The following is a 22,822-nucleotide window of genomic DNA, read 5'->3' on the forward strand; positions in this document are numbered from 1 at the left end:
TGCTCAGGGCTCTGCTGCCCAATCTGTTCCAGCCAGAAGCATCACCTTCCTGGAAGAGAAGTCAGCTTTTGGGGAGCACTGTTGTCCTGTCCCCCTTTGCAGAGAACTGGAGCTGGTCTGCATCTCAGTGGAAGTGAGATAATTCTCCTTCCATCGGCTTGAATCTGAGGTTTTTCACATCATCACAGGCACTGCTCAGTTTTCCTTTTAGCTAACATACTACAAGAAATCTTGCAGTGGGCATACAACATCTTGCAACCAAATTTTACTTCTGAAGAGACTGCCATGGCCCTAGCACTGCCAGCGCTGGTTTTCAAGGTTATATTACAATGCAGATCTTGGGGAAGCTTTATTATTTGTCCCATTTAAAAATATTCTTTTTATTAGATTTTTTCATTAAGATATACATTGTCAACATAAGATAAATGTAACATAAATTAATGAAGTTAAATAAGAAACTGAATTAAAAACATAAACAATACTCAAAAATAACATAATTCAACACAAAATAAACACAGACACGTAAACTATGAATATAAGTAACATAAATTAACGCACAAAATGTGGTGGACAATACCACCAATTACACTCTGACACAAACTGAACACAGGAGCTGCAAAGTGACTGTAGAGGGTAAGGTGGGCCTGATGCTCCCAGCATGCACAATGCTCACCTGTTCTTGCCAGCACAGCCTCATGAGTTACCCAAATTCCTGCAGAGTGGGCCGCACTCCTCTTCTAAGGATTGACTGACAAGTTACCTGAGCTTCTTGCCAGTCCTCCCATCACAGTGAAGCTCGACAACCATGGCTCAGGTTCCCACATTTGATACTGCCTTTTCGCTCTTCTAGCTCATTTCTCTTATGGGAACAGTTCAGAGCTTCAGCCCAATTAAAACCAGTATCACCTATCCCCATTTTAAGTTGCGAGGATTTCTTACACTTCCTAAATGAGGCATTGCACTTTGCTTGGAGAAATACCAGTACACCACTGCATATCGCACAAACTAGGATCTGTGTATTCACTCACTCCTAGCACAGCTTTGTAATGGTTGCAGCCCTCCTCTATCCCACTAGCACCACAAGTAAGATCCTCTTCTTTTGTGGTGCTCCTTGTAGCTGAGAGTGAACCAATTTTGCCATTAGTTGAAGCTGTCTATGGACTGCAAATTCAAGATGTGTTCTCCCTTTGAAAAAAACCCATGAAGAGAGAGGAGCAGATGGATCACTGCAGCCAGTACACAATGGAGTGGCAAATTGTTTTTTCCAAGCCACCTCAGACATGACCTAACTGAATGTTGCTGGTTTGGCTCTTGGGCAAGGTGTGATTCTGTGCAAAGGACTCCATTTGTCTGACAACCTTCAGCACGACTGGGAACCAGGGATGTAAATGTCTTGTACAGAGGAAAATGGATGCACCACTGAAATATCAAATCTCTCTGGAGTATCAAAATAAACTTGGCTGAAATCACAACAAGGGGTAAGCACACCCTCTGTCCTAAACACCCTTGCTAAGGTCATGGTTTAGTATCTGCAGCTAGACCTGTTTGTAGTGAGAAGGTACCAGCTTTTATCTTAAAGGGTTTGTGTATGGCTCAAATGAAATACAGCAAATTAATAGTGTGTGTGTTTGAACTCTGTACAGTGCTTTTCTATCCAGAAGAGTCCCCAAGCACTTTCACAAACAGTATGCACAAAGATCACTCACCCACTCTGCCCTCACAGCAGCAAAAGGAAGTGTGCACACGCAGCCTAATCTGTCCATGTTCTGTCATCCTGTGCCAGCAGCACTACACAGCAGTGCTTTTAGGAAGTGAAGGACAACTCATCGGCTAGAAACAATGAATACTTACCCTTTAAAGGAGCGGCAGGATATGGAGCAGACTGTACAGCATACAGGTGACACATGCAACTTACCGCATACCAAACCGGGTAAGGTACCATGATGATGCCAAGAGCATATGTGGTGCATTCTCGCCTGCAGCGGCGAGTCAGTGCATGCGCTGTGCAGGCCATGCATGCAGCCCTCTGCAGCCCCAGCTGTGGACACTGGCTGGCTGCCACACCAAGGGAACAGTCACATGGCAGGCTGCAAACACGGGCTGCAGCCCCTTTGTGCTTTGGGTATGTTCTGATCTTCCCATCACCTAAGTAATGCAAGTCCCTATACTCAGTACAAGCCAGTGTAATGACTGGAGTAGTGAACACATTTTCTTTTAAAGTAAAATACCTTCCAAAGATAAAGACAACCCTTTCCTCAGACATCTTTTCTTGATGCCAAATCTAAAAACCTTTGGAATCCATTCCTGTATCCCTTTCCTTCTTGCTGTCTGTTCTGATAGCCACTTCACCAGCATCTCAGTGTATCATCTTTTTACTTTCCACTTTTTCAACCACTATTCTCTACCAATAATGGCTTAAACTTTTGTCATTACTGCAGATTGTGAATACTTTCCATATCCTCAAATGCTGTAATCTATTTATGCAAGCTGGTAAATCTGGGAAAGTGAAAAAGTGGGAAAGGTGGTAAATATATGACAGCTTTATGAGATTATCAAGGAATCAGTTAAAAAGATGACATCAGGCAGCAATTCTTTCTCCAGCCTTACACCTTCTTCACTGCTTTCATGGTTACTATTTATAATACATCACAGTGACACAGCTGTACAAAACATCACACAGTTCACCTGAGAAAGATAAGATTCCATCAACACGTTTCACATGTGTGACACCACACTCATGAATTAAGAATAGAACTGAGTTTGACTTAGACTCTGATCCAACAGTACACAAACCAAGAAGACATAAAAAACAGCATGAGGAGCAGTGGCCAAGGGATGAAGCTCACGGTCAGGAAGATGGGGAAGCAGCAGCAGGGAAAAACAATAGTGACAACATGGAGCTGAGAGACAGCTGAGAACACCGAGGAAAGCACAGACAACGAATCAGGGTAGAAACCAAAGCTTTCATAGCTGTATAATGCAAGACAGCAGATACATATTGAACTGAAGTAAAACATGCAACAGTGGATTTCTGTGGGCATTGAACCGGGATGCATTTATGTCCGGAGACAAGAATTGCTTGATATAAAATTACCAAAATATAGGAGAAAACTAAAGCAAAGGAAATGCTACCATGATTATGTCAGCTTGCATCACTGCAAGGAGGAGGAGGGCATTTTAGGCTCCAGAAGGTATCTTGGGCCCTGAGCATGGTAAATACATTGAATACAAGATCTCCAGTCATTTTTGTTCCTGGAAAGGTTATCCTTGCATGAGAAACCCAGGTGGAGCACTGGCTCCACAGCCAATAAGGATGTCATGTGGGACTTTGCCTACAATGCTTCTGGGTGGGAATACAAAAGCACTAGACTGGAGCTGGTAACACAAGGCTGACAGCAGCTCCAGCTTCCCAGCTTCTCCTTCTGCCTATGCTATCGTTAATGAAGCTGGGCCAGTCTGTCAATTTAATTATTAACCTGTGCCTGGGAACTGAGACAATCTTTAGTCTTCATTGATGTACTGTACAAAATATTCCATCCAAAATCTCCAGGATTCTTTGAAGAAGGGTCATTTAAAAACTTTCCTTCTTACATCCCTTATCTACAGTCTACTTCCCCCACAACTCAAACATAGACCATCTCATTCTTCACCTTATTTTCTTTCAACACTGTGTTTAATTTACACAAGAGATTCTTTGCCTTCTTCAGGTAAAGACCTTTTCCAGTCCAGGAACATAATGAGTAACAGTGTCCCATATCCATCAGCTTAGCCAGAATGTGTAAAAATTTTGCCTACAGAATAGATCGCTGCTCTGGTCACTCTCTTGTCCTTTAAAGCATAGAGACTGAGAACTCTTATCCTCTCAAAAGTGGTACATGTGGGTGTGCCTTTTGTTCTTAAAGAAATATCAGCTGGGAAGAAAATCCAGAGGTCTCGGCACTGAGTCACCACCTGGACAGTGAGTCAGAAATTTTAACACCTGTTTTCTTCCAGGGAAAATCTTGAATATAGCCATTTTAGGAAAGTTTGAATTCAAGTTTCGGTATCATGGCTCAGGCTTATCTAAGTTACCTGCTGAGACTGGTATCCATAGGTTTAATCTCTGTTATTGCTGAAGTATCCGTTGCTGCTTTTAGAGATAATGCTCAAGATGCAACAAAGGACCCCCCTCCTATTTTCTCCATTATTAAATGCAAATGGCTACCAGCACAAGTTAGGCAGAGACTTGGTGGCTTCCTTTGTGAGACAAAAAGCAGCAGTAGTTCCCCTTAATGTACTCATTAAAATATATTTTCCTTCTACACTCGGCCCTGAAGGATCATCTCGGCTTATGAGAACTAAGCTTCTGTCCATCTGATTATTAAATAATTTCTAAACAGACGGGAAACTACAGTGGTTTAAACAGCTAGGCTGAGACTGCAGGGCTAAAAATAGTATAGCAGGCTCCTTTTAATTAGTAAGATGATGAAATATGACAGAAGAGAGAGATGTAGATGTATGGATCTGTGTGTATGTGTGTCTTTAAAATTAAGTTATTACCTCAATACTGGATATTATTTATAACATATATGATACATGGTGTCTGATTTTTATGATGCCATTTATCTTCACTTGGGAGAGAAGACAGGCTAACTCTGCTTTCATAATGTCAATCCTTGTTGTATTCCAAAGGAAAATTGTAATAAGATAAACCTGCCACCATGTTCAGTGCCATCCTTTTTTAAACAAGGTGGATTAGTAAGTGCTCCAATGCAATAGACTGTCAGCTCTGCAACTCTGTGATATCGACTGTTCCCTAGGGCACCCTGGAGAGCATGGAAGAGCCAGCCTAGCTTTATACCTGTGATTCCACAGCATGGGAGCCTGCCACAGGGCCAAAAGCAGGCAGGTACTGTGATGTTTACCCTACCACTCTGCTGCCTATGCATTTTTGAGGACTCTTCAAAACCTAAAGAGAAAAGACATCTGCCCAGCAGCACCGGGCAGCATATGCCCTGAAGTGTTCTGCTTCACCATGCAGATGTGGCCCTTTGATGCTCACAAGATGACTGATGACCATGTTTGGACCTGGGACCACAAAGCTGCCATGAAACACATGGACATCACAGCTTTGGACTTCTGTCAGGTGAGTCAAGGAGGCTGAGGGTGCCTGGCCTGTTGGGGGCTGGATCAGACAGATGTTCCCTTGCTCCAAGGGGAACCCAGACAGGCACTACAAACCATGCCGTTTGGTACACAAGGACCTGACTGCAGTAGGCACAACACAATAGCCTTTTGGCTATTGCATTAAGGTGTCAGCTGACACTTCTTAAGGACTTGGAAGTAAAAAGATGAACAATGACCGCAGTGAAAATTGCCCTATCAAAATCTTGCTCTTAGTGTCATGCTTAATGTGTCCAGATAGCACCTTGCTTTCAGAAAGATTTGGTGCAAAAACCTCAGTTTTGCATTCATTAGTCATGAGATGCCTTCTCTTGGTTGAAAGTATCAAGCCAAGGAAGACAAAGACAGTGGGTCTTGAAGAAGCTGAAGCCTGGTATAAAAAACTATGTAAAGCCCCATTCTTTCTTATTCCCCATTGATCCATGGAAAGCCTCTGGCTGGCTAGCAGAACTTCATGGTGTCTTGCTAAAGTATGCCAAATGGTCTGGAGCCTGTCTCCTGAGTTACGACTCTGAGATGAGCAAGAGCCCAGTGGGTAAAACAACTTCCACTTGCTCCAAGTCTGTGCTCCCAAAACCAGGTGTACAGCTTTCCACCCTGCGCAGGAGACCAGTTTGGGAGCACTGGAAGATTTTTCAGAGGTAGGGCTTAACCCAAGTAAGAGACAAAAAGCCTGCAATACTCTTTGCAGTTTCTCAGCACAAAGCTTTACTGCTCTTTCTGAAGTGTTGAGTTTTTTCCTGTCTTTGTCAATCAAGAGATAATGAGACCCAAGCAACCAAAACAGGCAAACTTATAGAGTCTGATTATTTTCACTCAGGTGAAGATTTGCTGTGGTCTGGGAGGTGCTGGGTATGTCTGGTCTTCTGGCTACAAGTCAGCCTTCTCTGATGGAAAGCAATACTGTAAGTACAGTATTTTGAGCAAGGAAGGGATCATGAACGCCTACCTCCATGCTCCTGCTCTGGCTCTGTGCCACATGCAATGTTCCACAAAGTTCCCCAAATTTGAGTACAATAATGTAAAAGGAAGGACTCTAGATGAAAGGGGGCTCAAGAGAGATGGTCAGTATTCAAGATCACTTCTTCCAAGCTCAAGTGTATCGCCATGAGGAAGGAATCAAGCAAACGGGGCAGGAGACCCCTTTGGATGAGCAGGGATCTTCTAGCAAATCTCAAACAGATTCTGAGATGTGGAAAAAGGAACTGGCCACATGGGAGGACTAAAGGAACAGTCAGAATACGTGGGGATGTGACAAAGAAGGCCAAAGCCCATTTGGAATTATGTCTGGCAAGGGATATGAAAAAGGGTTTCTACAAGTACAGCAGAAGCAAAATGGAAATTTGAGAAAATGTGGGGCTGCTGCAGAATCAGATACATGTTTTGGTGACAGAAGACACAGAGAAGGCCCAGTTTCTGAATGCCTCCGTTTTTAGTGCTGAGGCTGGGAATCCCACACTTTGGTGGTAAGAGAGGAAGGCTGGAGAAATGAAGACTTCCCCTTGGACATAGAGGGCTGGGTTACAGATTGGCTAGGCAGACTTAGGTGCCATAAATTTCTTTACACTGAGGGTGGGGAGCACTGGAATAGGCCGCCCAAGGAGGCCACAGAGCCTCCCTCTGGACACAGTCCAAACACACCTGGACATATTCCTGCATAATTTGCTCTAGGTGACCCTGCCTTAGCAGGATAATTGGACTAGGTGATCTCCAGAGGTCCTTTTCAACTGTAACAATTCTGTGATTTCCCAAAATGCTGGGTCACAGGCTATAGCCAAATCTGAAAATTTTCCCAGGAGTCTACTGGCCCTCCCAGAGCCAGAGAGAGAAGCACAGTCTAGAGATGGCCCAGATCCACAGGAAATTACTAGTTCAATCAATCTGGGAGACTATTTCAGTTCAATTATGGCTCCTTAATGCAAATAAACTTTTAGCCCTTACTGGTTTTGAAATTTCTCTTACAGCCATCACTGGAAATGTGACCTCATAATAATCTCCTTGCAAAATAGGCTCAGTGTTCCTCTCTTAAGAGATACAAACTGGGGGTCTGTTCCAGCCAAACCTTAAGCATACACTTAACTTCATCACGCCTGTGCAGGGCCAGCTTGAATACGTGATCCTGTAATGAGCAATCACTAAAGCACAGTGGAGCTCTGGAAGTATGGATTGCTGAATTACTCCACTCCTACACAGTCAGGGAGCTGCAGTGCATTTTGGAGAACTAGAGCGTACAGAATTAAGTTAGTCTTAACTCAGTCCCTGGAGTATGCCATAAGGTTCTCACTTTGGTAATACTGTCCTCTGAGGACATTATGACATGTCAACATAGTAACTGTTTTCTCATCTGATGGCAATGACAAACTGCTAAGTATAAAGTATAATGACATAATGCAAAGCATAAAAATTCAGTCTCTTCCTAGTTCTGGTAACTACCATGCCATCTGAAGATGAGATTTTACACCTGTATTAAGAGAAATGAAAAAAAAAAAATATTTACAGCATGCTAGCCAGTAAGACAAAAATGAACTAAAGTACCAACCAATCTACTTCAGTTTTCTTTACTGCTACTTAACATTCTAATCATAGCATCCCAAATTTAGATTGTCAAGTTACCCTTCAAATCAAATGCAAGAGAAAAATCCATCCTTGGCTGTGCAACTATAAACCCAGCCAGTCTAGTAAAGTGAGAGTTACTTTTCCACGTACTTGGCAAATCTGGGAGCAGAATTTACCACTTGGTGTAAATATTTCTGCATAGTTTGTTTAAAAAAAAAATTAAAAAATCTTTCCTACTCCTCTCCCTGGCAGACTCTTAGAAAGTAGTAAATATGCAGATGGGCACAGTGATATATTTTGTATCAACATGTTTTAAATGTGTGCATATGCATTAGCTATATAAATACATTCCCCAGGAAGTCTGCCAGTGGATGTACTACAAAGCCTTGTATGTTACATTTGGGTTTCCTTGCGCAGTAGCACAGCAATGTCAGGAAGAACTGCTCTCTCAGCTTATTTGCTCTACAGCAGTTCACACTTACCTGCACAGCTTCCTGTTTCTCTCAGGATATACAAAGGTGCTATATTTATATGCCATGTGTGTTTGTAGTGTACATATAAATATACATCTATACACGCACATGCAAGTGTCATAGATTCACAGAATGCTTTGGGTAGGAACCTTAAAGATCATCTAGTTCCACCTACCCCCGTCACAGGATGGGACACCTTTCATTAGATCAGGTTGCTCAGAGCTCCATCCACCCTGTCCTTGAACATGTCCTGGGATGGAGCATCTGCAGGTTCTCTGGGTAGCCTGTTCCAGTGCCTCACCACCCTCACAGTAAAGATTTTTTCCCTAACATACAAACTAAATCTACTCTGCTTTAGTTTGAATTCATTCATCCTTCTTCTGTCACAACATGCTCTTGGCACAAAGTCCCTCTCGTCTTTCTTGTAGTCTCCTTTAAATTACCGGATGGCCACAATTAGGTAACCCTAAAGCCTTCACTTTTCCAGACTGAACAAACCTGATTTTCTCAACATTTCCTTGTAGAAGAGGTAGTCTATTTCTCTAATCAACTTTGTGGTCCTCCTCTGGATTTGGTCGATGTCTTTCCTGTCCTGGGGACTCCATAGCTGGATGCAACACTCCAGGTGAGGTCTCATGAGAATGGAGCAGAGGGGCAGAATCCCCTTTCACAACCTGTTGGTCACGCTGCTTTTGATGCAGCTCATAACACAGCCTGTGCTGCCCAGTATTCCTGCTGCTCCACTCCACTTGCAGTATCTGCCTCTGGTCCTGCCCCTTCTCCCTGCTTTTCCGGTTCTGTAGAAAAATTGCTGTGCAGACAGATCCCTGAACACAAGTGGGGCAAGCAGGTCTTGCCCAAGCTCTGGACAGACCAGTTGGAGGTTGGAGACTGATGAAGACTGATGAAAGAGAGAGGACATGTGCCCGCTGCCCTGAGGTCCTGCTGTCCCCTTGTCTAAAAGGGGACAGTGTCATGTTTCTTGCTGTGACTGTGCTCCTGTCCTGGTATCGGTATCATGAACGAGGCAAAGGGTATGGCACATCGCTATTTACATGAGCACTGACAGATGGGGGCAAGGGAGGAAGCGGCTGCAGTGCTGTGGGTGGATATGTATGCCACGGTATCATTATCCATGCACTATGGAACCGTACAGATACTGTTGCAATGGAGCTATGAGAACCATGATCTTCTACTTCATTGTGAAAGGAAAAGCCACAACAAATACTGTAGAGGGAATGTAGCAAAAAAGGCAACTTTGTGTTTAAATCTAGACAAAAATCAATTTGCTTTTGCAATGATGATAAGCTAGAATGAGCAGTATGCCATTTCTCCCCCCACCTCCACCCCCTTCTTTAGAGCTACTATTTAGATGAGCTACGGTATTAAGAGAGAAGCTGCGAAGATGCTAAGTGCAAAAATAAAGGATGAAATAAAAAGTCAAACATCCATATTTCCCCCAACTGAATATGAAGTTCTGAGGAAAGGGAGGAGGGAAAAGAAAAGGAACTTACCACGCTGCGAGTGAACTTTTCTAGAGAAGTTCTACGACCTTGCTCATTCTCTGGCTTAACAGGGAACGAAGTAGGGAGATAAAAATACAGAAAAAAACCCCTTCAGCTTAAATGCAGTCTTTTAAAACAGCAGCAAAATATAAGGAAGCAGCAAGGAGAAAAAGTCATAAAAAATGTAAAAAGCAGGAATTGGTGTTTGCAATAGCAAACATAAGAAATCAAAATGCCTTAAAGAAAGAGAGACATCACTACTTTTATTCTCAGCGAATGTCACTTTTCCCCTGTGAAATTTTTTAATGGTTCATATATTCCTGTGCATTGCTGTGTCTTACAGTTGTTGGTATTGATTTCTTGTTCACTGAATTTTTCTTCTGATACTGTTCAAGCTGGGACTTCTGGTTCTGGTTAATGTCTGCCAAACAGGTATCAAAGGTTCCCATCTACTTGCGTACAGAGATGAAAAAAAACCACAGTAGCTTTCACAATATTAAAAAGCCATGTCTGAATGAATACAGCACTGGAAGAAAACCACCACTGGAGTCACTGCCAGTGAACCAACAGTCTTCTATTTATCCAGAGTAGAGGCATATTTTTAGTAGGTTTGGCTACATCAAAACACAAGACATGTTTGTCTTTGCAAGAGAATGGAAAGATACAGACCAGTTCAGGGCACTGATATTTTTGTACCTGGAGCACAGGACTATTCATATGCAAGAAGACATTCAATTGCACTGTGAGAAAACAACCGTGTGCATGATGGCTTTATTAACATATCCCTAAGAATGTTGCTCACTGCAGCGCTTTGTTCATTTGGCACAAGGGAGATCTAATCGCCACTAACAAGGAGGAACTAAATAATTTATTGGCATGTTTGCTGGAACATATAAGAGAAAAAATTTGTTATAGAGAAGAGAAAAGAAGAAACTCAATGCTACAAAAGAAACATCATTGCAGTCAGAAAACTGTGGGTACTGCTGATTTCCAGGAGAGATGCTTATTTTAATGTAGTGAGCCAGCAAAATGGGGGTGGTAAGATGGAAGTAAAACTGCCATGAAGGGAATAAGGTGCTAGATGTTAGGGTAAACCACAGTAATGATGGTGCAACACAGTGCACTGGAAACAAGCATTGCACTAGAGAGGAACCTACCTGGCATATCATCTGCAACAGATTCAGCTGCAATAACAACCCCCAGAACAAAGGACCAGTGCAAAAATCAGAGAGAGAAGACATAAAGAATCCAAACCCATACCAGATAAACTGGATGAGAAGTTGTGTAGTTGAGTCTAGGCAAAGCCTTTTGATTCTTCTGCATGTTTTTCACTGCTTTCACATCTCTCTGATGTCTACAAAGTTAGTCTTAAATATTCCATGGAGAGATGTGGCAGATCTCTGCTGCATCATCAAATATGAGACCAAAACATAAGGTCCTTTTAAGGCAAGCAATATTCTTTATCCAGAAGAAAGAAACAAGCACTCTCCACACTTATAACCATTTGAGGAAGCCACAGGATCAGCTCTGATGTCCCAAACTGCTATCAAAAGTGAAAGTTAGAGGCACATCATTTTAGCCCACACAGAGGATGGAGCCAAGGCCTCAAAGCAAGTACCAAGTAATAAAGCAGCCTTCGTGGCCGGCAGGAAGGCAGGGATGTACCCAGTCCAATGCTTTCCAAAGGAGTATTTAACATGCACTAATCCAAGGGTTAGTTGCCTCTCCTTGCATGTGAGAGGAGAGGAAGGGGGAAAGAAACATCAACCTCACACTTTGGCTGAGTATTAGAGCCATGCAAGTGCTCAGAGCATCACAAATTCCTCTTGGAAGTAGCCTCAGAGGTGTTGCTACACCCCAAGGCAGCAGAGACGACAGAGAGAAGCTGAATTCCCACCACTCTGGCTGGACATCTCCCACCGAGCAGGACTGAGGACAGCAGTGCCCAGCCGGCCCCTGAGCCTTTGCACTGGTCTCCTGCAGGGAGACCCACCAGCAGCCAAGTTAAAGACACAATTTCAGGAGAAGAAATACCTGAACAAAAGACTGTGTGTTCTGCAAGGCTCCTTAGGGGAGCAAGGCACTTGAAGTCTGCAGAATGACATTCCTACAGGCTGGAAAATCATTGTCTGACCCAACTGCATTTTGTAGTGGAGCTCTGGTCTGCATGGAGGTCAAAGGACAGTGAGCTGCTATACAGGCCACACTGATCCCCTGCACTCACTGTCAAAATTTAGTATCTCTATTTTTTCTACCAGCAAGGTGATGCATCTTCCCACCCAGCAGAAAGGCAGGATGGTGGTCTTCAAAGATGATGAGCACCTTGTTGAGGTGCTGAGAGCTTGTCAGGCACAGGGAGCTGCACAAAAGTCTGTTTGCTGCCTACCACAGCTGAAGATGTGTGGGGAAGCAGCCACATAGAGCACTGACAGTGTCTCACAGAAGTGCCTTGCAAAGCTCAGTTTGTAGTCACTCTGCACATTTGGCATGGCGGTGGCAGGCTGGGACCAGCTGGATGCGTGGAAAGCTCATCCTCATAGCATCCAGCTCTGAGTCAAAGCATGACATTTTCTAGTGAAATAAAAAGCAGCTGAGGCAGGCTGGCTGTAGAGTGATGAGCTGGCTTGAGCAGTTTGAATGTCCGTGGGTGTGGGTGCTGGCTGTACAGCTCACTGGCTCTTCCTGTCTGCTTGCCCGTGTGGCTGGCAGCCTGCCGTGCAGGGAACGCCTGCCCACAGCTCTGCAGCATGGGGCTGAGCTGTGGGGAAGCTGCCTTGCACACCAGATGAAAGAATCTTAAAATAACAAAAGGAAAAAAAAGACCGCATCACACCTACCCCAGTCCAGGGAACAGACCTGGGGTGTGGACCCTGGAGCCATTGCCTGCTGCAGCAGCTACAGCAGCCTTTGCACAAACATGCACTGTGTGTGCAAAGGGGAAAAGGCAAGAAACACATGTGCACACCAGGTCATGCAGTCCTCCCAGGTGCAAAAAATGCAATCTTTGCCAGTAAACACAACAGACTCCACCAGCTAATGGCAAAGGACATATGCACTCGGATAAAATATGAAACAACAATCCCTGCTGCAGATGAAAACCTCTCAGCCCAAGCAGTTACAGAAAAATAGAGCTCACCACATAGAAGCCATTCGCTAATTATTGACTGGCTGAATTTTCCTTTTTTTTCATGATTAATGGTTTACCCAGCCATCCAAACTTTAAGTTCATTTGTGTAGATTCTGCTTGCATGGAAATTAAGTAGAAGAAATCTAAGAAATCCAGCTGACACTGACTATTAAAAGTAGTTATGAGAAAATTGCTCAGCATCTTTACAACATTCAAGACAAGTCCTGTCATTGATTCAAACAGGCCCTGTGTGGCCTGATGGGACTAAGAAGAGGGCATAATCTGCAATAGAAACTTTCATGGACAATACAGACCAGTTGGCACAGGGTGTCTGGTTAAAAACAATGCTTCAAAAGGTGTGTGCTGGAAATGGAGCCTGTTCCTTGTGTCCTGAAATTCCTAAGTATCCCCTTGATGACATTTTTTGCCAGGGATCTGAAAAGGGGTAGGGAAATACATATAGAATAGTCAGTCTTCTGAATATAAGGTCTGCAAAATTCTTTACCTCATGCCTTCCTGGATTTATTTTGTTTGCTGCTGAATCCTTTTTTTTTTTTTTTTTTTTTTTTTTTTTTTTGTATGAGACTTTGGGGTGTGAAGTGGAGTTTGTTTTGAACTTCAACTTGGTGAAAAAATAACATGTTCCAGAGGGAATGGCATCAGATAAAAAATAAAGGATAATAATATCCCTGACCCTGGGTTCAGAAAAGGCCAGGAGCAGATCCTGGGCTTCTCAGGCAGTCACATCTACCTGTCCAAAGTGAGAAAGCAAAGGGCATGTACAGTTGCTACCAAGGGGCCGGAGTATTTTGCATCTATTGTGTGTTCATTTGAATAGGATCACGGTGAATTCACACTTCCCTGAACCACCTGGAAAACAAAACAATGCTCTAAACCAAGAAAATACCAACCTGCTCTTCTCTCAGTGCTGCAGGGCTCACTCCCATGGCTTCACAGCCTGTCTGCACTACAGCTGTGGCTGCCTTTCCAGGATGCTTCCCTGCCTGTGGGCACAGCCGGATGGCAGGAAGCCACCCAGTGCCAGGCTGACATGAACACCAGCACCGTGACAGTTCAGCTGCCGCTTCAGCTAATGCAGAGATGCCAACTATTGTCATTGTTTCACCTTTATAGTGAGTAATGGAAAGTACCTCGAGGTCTTTTCTGTTCCTTTTGCTCCCTTCTCTGCAAAAATAACTAGCAGAGCACGTGTCTGGCTGCTTCTTCACCATTAACAAAAGTTCCTGTGCACTTGCATCCCCTTTCATGGTGCACTAATTAATCTACACTGCTCTTTCCCCAGGGAATAAACCCCTGCTCCACAGCCAAGTCACCCTGCCAAAACCCCTCCTTGCCTTGACTGAGGAGGTTTGTCACAGCACTTGTCCTGACAGGTGGATCACTGCTGTCTAAGGACATCCAGCCATTATTTTGGCCACTGTAGAGAAGGGCTGGAGGGCAGCGCAGCAGTGATTACCTGCTCTAAGTACCCTGCAGCAAGGTGCCTATCAGCAGAAACAGGAGCAGGTCAGCGCTTGACTCTGTGTAGCACCAGCAAGATGCGTTGCATAGATACACAAATAAAATGCAGTGAATTGCTCGGGGATCTCTGCACATCCAGCCCTTCACTGCCGAGCCACATGCTTTCAGCAGATCCATGATTTCTACCTGCTCCAGAGGGGGGGGCTGGGAATGGAGGCCCAGAGCTCCAGTTGGGCTGGGCATATGGCCATTCCTCCTGAGGACAGGGCTGTGCTCTCATCTCATCTCTCCTCCAGCCTGGCAGGGAGGAGGCCTTCTGTTCAAGGCAGAAGGCTACACCCAGTTTTTCCCCCTCTGCAGCTCACTGCTTCCAATCACACCCTTGCTGGAGGCCAACCTCATGTTCCCTGCTGAGCGCCATGAATCTGCAGGATTGAGGCCAATAATACTGTGGTTACTTGCAATAATGACACTGGGAAGAACGGAGGAAAAACATCTAAAATGGATTAACAAAGTATGTATGTCTGGTCTGTACACAGCCTATGTCTGCTGTCTTGCATCAGTTAGTGGTGTGAACAATATGTTCCCCTCATAATTCTGTCATTGTATCTCAATCCCAACCCATAATTTCTTCTCCCTCCTTCCCCTCCATTACTGTACTCCCAGAGTGGGGAAGGAAAGCTCCCACATCTGTGGCTATTGTATGGTGCGGAAAAAAGTAACTCTTCAAACTTATGGTATTTTACAAATACCAGAAATGTGAAGTATGTTTTGAGGCACTAATCAAGCTTTGGTATCTCTCTGCTGAGCAGGTCACAATTATTATTGCTCTTTGAAAAAGAGGAGGATACAGGGCAGGTAAGGTTGAACTTTTCTTTCCCCCAAGCTCACACAAGAAACTAAGTGGGGTAACCAGGGAAAGCATACAGATTTTTATGGTTCCCAGTTCTGTGCTTTAGCCACACAGCCTATCTTTCCCTTTTTCCTGCCCTTTCAGTTTGCCATAACCCAGTGCTGGAGGGCAAAAGATCCCAAATGACACAAACTTATCCACAAAACATTAATGTGGGAATTTGAAGCCATAGTTCATTTGCTTAGTGCAAGCTACTCTTTTACCCCACGTCCATCATGCTGTGCTTCTGACAGAACTTATTTTCAGTAATGAAAGTAAGCTATGTCATATCAGTGTGGTATATAAGCCACGTGAGGATAATGACTTTGGGGAAAGACAGGCTTCAGAGAGATGTACTCATCGCAACTTAAAGAACTGGAGTGAATTTCTATTCACATCAGTAAATCCCGGACACTGTTTGCAAGCTCTAAACCAAATCCTCCATCCATGCAGGCTCTGATATGTCCTTGGGTTCCTCTTTTCCTTCCCTTGCCTTCCAGCTATTTAGAGGAATTTTAAAAGGCTGCCTCTCTAAGCTGCATCAAACATCCTAAAGATAGGACCATGTAGCTCAGCATACAGAAATGTCATGTTCTTTCTATCATAATCTCTGCACCTACACTGCTTCCAAAACATTCACTTGCCTAACACAATGTAATGGTGTTGCAAAGAGTTTTACAGACTCTGGACTAACACCAACTCCCCTCCTGCATAACGGGAAGCTGATGAACAGCGCATCTGCACAGATCTACTCCTGCCTTTTCTGTGCCTTCATATGTTTACTCATGCATCCACAGCTCCTTCTAAAAGAAACTTGATTCTTGTTTTCATGGCTGTGTTAACATGACACCAAAACCTGCTCCTGCGGCAGTTTGCAGGGGAATGAGGATGTCATGCTGACACATCCAGGGCTTGATCTGACAGCAAACAAGGATTGCAGAAAAATAAACCTTTGGTTCGAATGGGTTTGGCTGAGAGGAGGAAGCTTTCCTGGCTTTCAAGCGCATGAACCCTCATGTGTTCAATGGAGACTGGGGGGTAGGGGGCCATAAGCTGCTGGGGCTAGGAAGATGGCAGAGGCTTTTATGGTTTATACCGTCAGAAGACTGCCTCACACCTCCTTCATTCCCCCAGTCTCTGAACTAAGTCAGGTCTAACCCTTCTAATGTAAGCAGCACTGGTTTATGCTGTCTTAGACCAGACATTTTGAAACAGAAGGTTGACTGCTGCCCTCCACTACCTTTCACTAATCCACCTGCCAGTAGTCTCAGGCACAGCAGACAGAGGGGCTTGTCTTCTTTTGTCACCACATGTATGCTTTTAGGGCACACAATGACAATCAGGACAAAACTACCACTGGGATTTCATTGTATTGTGCCGATGCAATTGTAACTTGGCAGCACACAGAGAATGCAGCAGAAAAACAGCAGGGAAGATGATGATGGGGAACCATACACTCAGGCTGCAGGAGTCAGGAGTCAGTTTACGTTCAGTCCTGGGAGACAAATGCAAGTGGGGCATACACACGTGTACGTGGCATGCACATGCATAGGCACACACATAGAGCTATGGGAATTAATCAGGAATTGCAGGAAGCATTTGAGCACAGCCACAAACGCAGAAATCAGTAGCTTATCTCCTAGACCCCTTAGCAAGAGGGGAGTCAAGGACAGGAGTTTTAATTCTACGTAACCACTCCTTTGCTCCCCTGATCTGGAGGCTCCTGACAGAATCATGGTGCTGGCAGAGCTTATGCAGATACCAAAAAGGCTAAGAAGAACGCAAACCCAGATTTCCTGTGAGACAATGTGGCTGGAATTCTTAATTACTACAAGCATTGCAATTATTTCCTGTCTCTGAGGAAAAGGAAGCATCTCTAGGGAGGCAAAAGCAAGGCAAAGGAGTATGGGAATTGCTGCCATGGGGGATCTATAGGTAAGGCATCCAAAGGGAGCATCACATGGTGAGACCAGGGAGGTGAAAACCTTAACAGGTGAATTTTGTACTAGTAATGAACAGATTGATGGGTTCTGTTTCTCATATCACATACTGTCTTTTCCATGAGAAAGAGGTAATACAATTTGTATTGCTTACACTGAGTTTGGGAGACAGCTGTGCTGGACAAACACCTTTCCATACTATTTTTACCTTGGGTCACCATGTTTTCCCCAAACTCATGCTGAGGCTGTGCACACAGATGCCATGCCCTCAGTGAAGGAGACAAAAGTGCTCATTCCCTTCTTAAAGGAAAAAAAAAAAAAAAAAAGGAAACAATGTTTTCACTTTCACACTAGCAGCAAGCAGCAGGCGAGAATCAGGAGGTGCTAAGAGATGCAAGCACGTCCTTTCCAACAGATACCTTCTTCTTCGCCAGCAGTAAGTCCTGGTAAGCATTCGAACGCAGAAAGCGCGCGTAGCTGTCACTCTTCATCAGCTTGTAAATGTGCTCCTGTGGGACAGAGGGAAATGAGAGACAGAGAATTGTTATCAAACCTCATTTAGACATCACAGGGACTTAAACCACAGAGAATTGGAAGGAAGAGAGACTGATCAGAGTTCTAATTAAGTCTGCTATTATTGATTATCTGTGCTGTGGTAGTGTACGAGGTCCATCCCGGGGCAGGACCCTATTGTGCCTGGGGCTGTACGAACACGAAACAAAGAGATGGCCCTCACCCCAAAGGCTGGCACACATTATTTGCTCATCAGGATTATTCTGCAAAGATTGCAATTCTCTGAAGTCCCCAAATTATAAGAAAGTGCCTACCCTGGAAATAAGGAATAAAACACCAGAAATTTTCTCATAGATTAGGTTTTATTTTACTAGTTACAGATACTTGAACAATCGCCCAGCACTCCCTTCCTGTTCATGGAGGGGAACTAATTGCTTGCACAGGTTTCATCTCCACTTTAGACATTCACTCAAGTAAGCCAACATGTTAATGTCCTGCAAAAGCCCATATCTGTGGTGACTATGCAGGGAAGTTATATGACTAGCTCTGATACATCATATGTATACATCATATGTAGACAGATACATCATATGTATAAAGTTACATTAGATGAGTCTCTCTATTATGGTCTTCTCTTAAGTCAAACTACTGTTACCAGTTTACTCTGAGAGCACTTACTATGTTTATCTTCAAATTTACAAAGTGGTGTTTCATTGCAGCAGATCTTACTTAATACGTACCCTTTTCTAATTTCCTTGCTAAGCTTTACTTTCCTGCTGAGAATCCCTTAACACAGTCAGCTTTTCTCCTAGTTATCCCTGGATTTACAAAAGATATTATCCCAAACACCAAGAAAATAAAATCAAAATACTTTGACCAGATAATGACTGGGAACACACTAAAGGAACTCAAGAGAAAAACAGGCACCTTGGACCTTTCTCTTAGACTTTGCCCAAGGAACCACTTTTATAGAGTTAATGAGCAGTTTTATCTATAGCGAATTATACAACGTGAAATATTCTCTCCTGCCCTAAAGCCATTGTACATGAAACTTTAGAAGAACCAAACCACACAGAAGTCGCATAGCTTATTCTGGTCTGTTAACAAGCCAAGCAGAATTCCCTTATCTTCACTATTATGGGTAATTAGCAATGACCTGTCTTTACACAGAAGAACTGCTTAATTCAGCTTTCTTACACTATTTGTTGTAGTCCTATGAAGGCCACTGGTTTTCCTTTGACACAGCATAAATGTATTCTTTGAGCTAGATTCTGGTGTGGAACAATTTTTACTGGTTAATTTCCACACTTGCTTTTAGTCTTGACAGATCCTCATTTGTGCAGCACTCTCTATTCAAAGGATAGCACAAGACTTTGCAATAGAATCGTTCATATAAAGCTATTTAGCAACTGTCACCATTCTTGCTTCAGAAAAAACACATGGTAGGGCACAGTTTCATACTCCTTATATATAGCATTGCCATGAAATTTGACATCCAGCTGAGGGACATTTGTTCTATTTATGCAGGATAGAACGAGCCAAGTATGCCCTAAGATAAGAAGAGGGAAAATAACACACAGCATGGATATGCTCATCAAAAGGCTTCTATTCTTGTGTGTGAATAAGGATTTTCAATATCAGTTCTCTCTTAAATACTTCAAGTAGCATAAACTCAGGACTCTGTTGATTTAAACCCAACCACACCTCAACCAGTTTGCCTGTACTGCTACCTCTTAAGGTTTATAAGGAGACTCCAGATCCTCCTAATGAGTTCTTTGTAACTACCTGAGAAACAAACCCACCTAACTGGTGCTTTTCCAGGACCGTGAGGAGACTGATGAGTAAGTGAGCACCTCGTAGCCCATCAACAGTAAAGGAGCTGAGGGGTCTCCAGTACCTTCATCCTCTTAGTGGTTCTTTTTACAGCAGCCAGTACTTGCAGGGTGCTGGTGGGATAGGTGCTGAGGTGGGCAGGAAGGTGCTGTGGCTGAGACCAACACGGTGGGTGACAGGGATATTTATATTAACATTTTGCTAGATGTGATATTTCACTGTGTTTGGGCTCCAAATAGTTTCTTTAACAGTGGTCAGATACCTGGGTCTGGTCTGAAATACGATTATAACATTTTTGGAAAATAAACTCCAGTTTTCATTACCACACAGACAGAGGCAAAGGAGAACACACGAGGCTGGCCATACAACCCACCTGCATGCCAGTGACAACTACCATTCTTGCTCGTGTCAAGACAACTTCATGTATTTGACCTTAAAACAGTATAAACTCAGTATCTGGTGGTCAGAAGGAGAAAAAAATTGCTTGGATCCTGAGAATATATAAACCACAAGCTGCCTTCTTAACTGAAGCCCTTCCCTGAAACAGGACTGTTGCATGGCCACAGCCCTGTTGCCACTGCAGTTAGCTAACTGGTATGAAGCATTTTCTCTGCTTTTCACATCTTGGAATCACTAAACAGCAACACTGCTACCTTTCAGCTGTTCACCACAGATACACTCAAACAGGGAATAACTATTCCTAGGCTTTGAATGCTAATGAAGAAAGAAGGTTGGGCATAGGAAAAGGAGGGACATGCATAGCTTCAGAAGCAAACTGTACTTTTTAATAGTAAGAATTCAAAGGGCTTGCTTTCAACAATCTCTAGACTGAAGGCATGAATGATATCCTGGTAATTTATTTTACAACACTGCATTTCTGAACCAGCTACCGGAAATCTGGGCCAGTTGCTCAGATCAGCAAAGACTGCCTTCCAATTTGCAACAGTACAGGACAACCTGCATTGCTACAGTGAAAATTCCCTACTGAGACTGCACCATGAAGATTGCTAAAATTGTGGCTGTGGTGTGTGTCTGGCCCACTTACACACCAAATCTAGCTGCAGGATGGGAGAAGCCAGTGGCTGGAACTGGAATTTGTTTTCATCTCTGTTCTTTGCCACCAAGCTATTTTCTCTTATCCATTCTAGAATCTGCAACTTCCTAGGGAGAACCTACAGCTACTGTTTAGCAGCTCCTCATTTTATAGATAATTTGAAGGTTACTGGAGGTATGAAAACTGATCATACTCTTCTGTAGAAGCCTGAGCAACAGGCAGAGGTGTGGATTTAGTTGCTCTGTGCAACTCGTGCAAATTGTCTTGTCCTGTGTCATGGCTTTTTAGTTCACTTTGGATCATTGCAACCCACTGGTCTCTCACTTATTTTACTGAGCAGCTGGGTTTTTTCCACCTTTTTATCACATGGTGGAAAGAAAGGACATCCACATTAAAGACTGAAATCTCCCAGTGCAATGCACTTTATAAACATGCACAATCTCCCTGACATTACGCGGCAGTGCTGGTAAAAAAATTGAGCTTTTCCATCCTTATACTGAGATAATTCTCCATTTTGTTGTTTATTACAAGGTAATCAGCTCACTGTTGCTAGTTGTCTAAATAGAAAAAGTAAATGCACTATTCATGTAATTTTTAACAATGCAGCTGCAGCTTTGGACATTCCAGTCTCTTGCACTGTGAGCAGTCTGTCCAGAATTATCACTGCAACACCTCTTTACAACTGCCACAGGAAGTTCCTGTGCCCTATCTGCACAAGAGCAGGAGGACTATTTCATCTAGGTGGTGTAGCCTCTCCCAGCCATTGCCATGTTCTCAAGTAGGCTCACAGTCTCACAGCTCCCTGCTCCAGCCCCAAAACAGCAATCCTTTAGGGAGTTACATTGCAAATACAAGACTTTAAAATAAACTGCCTAAGTGATCTATTAAACCATTAAACAAGGTAGCTTATAAAAACAGATAAATGGCAGGAAAAAAATTCTTTTCAAGTTCTGGCCAGCAGTTGACAGGCATCACGTGTCCCACTGGTCTCCCCTGCAGCCTTGCCAGCTCTTTCTGAGCACTGAGCTGCCATCTCAGGCCACTGCAGTGGCAGCTGCAAATGGAGACAGGGACTGGCTTGACAAGTGTGAGGAAGCCCTGGCAAGCTGGCTTTTGGAGCCGACCAGTCATCAGTCCCTCACACAGCATGCTGCTGATGAGTGCCGGCTGTACTGATACTCCCTCGTGACAATGGATGCACATTGGGAAATGTCAGTCTAACATGGAGAGTGACACAAGAACCTGCTTTTGTAATTGCAGTGGATTCTCATCTGCAGGAAGCAAACAAATCCCTTAAAAGACTCCTGCAAGCAGAGCAGGTTTGCTTTAAAACGTCCCCATGACTATTGTTTCCCAGTTCTTGAACCAAGACAACAGAGGCAAAGGGATCTGCTTGCATCTCGTCAGAGAAAAGAAAGGCTGAACCTCTTTTGTGTTTTATGGACCTGGATCACATCTTCTCCATGATGGGGAAAAATATGCAGTGGTCCTGGGGGCTGTCCAGCTTCACTAAGCATACTCTCTGTACCTGGTCTTCTGTCATGAGTTACACTTCAGACAATATAACCATTCCACCTGCCACAACCATTACATGATATAAAGAAGAAAAACCAGTACTTTTAAAAGGGGAAAATGTTGTTGCTTCTAGAAAAAAAGGAACCAATGAGATAAATCACAAAAAAATTCTCTTTTACAATTATGTGAAACCAACAGGAAATCCCACCCCTGACAGCTGACAGCTTACATGCAGGGAAATAAACCCTGATAAGGTTCAGCGTCTCTTGGCTATTTTCCTTCCACAAGCTTTACCTTTGGAAAGAGATGAAGGACAGGCTTTGTAAATTATTCCTGACAAGAGGGGAAAGGGGGAGGAAAAAATAAAGTTTGCAATCCAGACGGGAATGTGGGAGGTGGCTGAGATAGCAGAAACCATCTCAAAGCTGCACCTGCTCCAAATCAATGTGCTGCAATGTGATCTCAGGTCTCTCTTCCCCCTCACAGACAAAGCACAGTGACCCTGAGGAGGCCACAGCTGCCAGATAAGCAGAACCATGGGAACACTCAAAAAAAAATGTGAGAAAAAACCTGAATGATAAAAAAATAATAACATCTGACTTGCACGAGCCATGTGGTAGATCCCAGGAATTATGTTCTCTGTTAAGAATGTGTCTTTTCAGCAGAAAACCTTAGTTCTTTCTTTGATTTGTGTATATGAGACAAGAAGTGAATCAGTGGTTAAACATATATTCCTAATTCCACCAATATTTTACCCATCTTGATATTC

General features: G+C 43.5%; 1 protein-coding gene across 1 annotated transcript in view; it reads right to left on the minus strand.

Annotated features, from left to right (window-relative positions):
* The window catches only part of RGS6 (regulator of G protein signaling 6), a 258,978-nt gene that overhangs the window by 6,332 nt on the left and 229,824 nt on the right, over nucleotides 1-22,822 (minus strand). Inside the window, exon 16 of the mRNA XM_066321314.1 lies at nucleotides 17,558-17,647. Within this exon, the coding sequence (XP_066177411.1) occupies nucleotides 17,558-17,647 (90 nt within the window). The remainder of the gene's footprint in view (nucleotides 1-17,557; nucleotides 17,648-22,822) is intronic.

The sequence above is a fragment of the Sylvia atricapilla genome, chromosome 6, assembly GCF_009819655.1.
Source record: "Sylvia atricapilla isolate bSylAtr1 chromosome 6, bSylAtr1.pri, whole genome shotgun sequence".
NCBI classification, from domain to species: Eukaryota; Metazoa; Chordata; class Aves; order Passeriformes; family Sylviidae; genus Sylvia; species Sylvia atricapilla.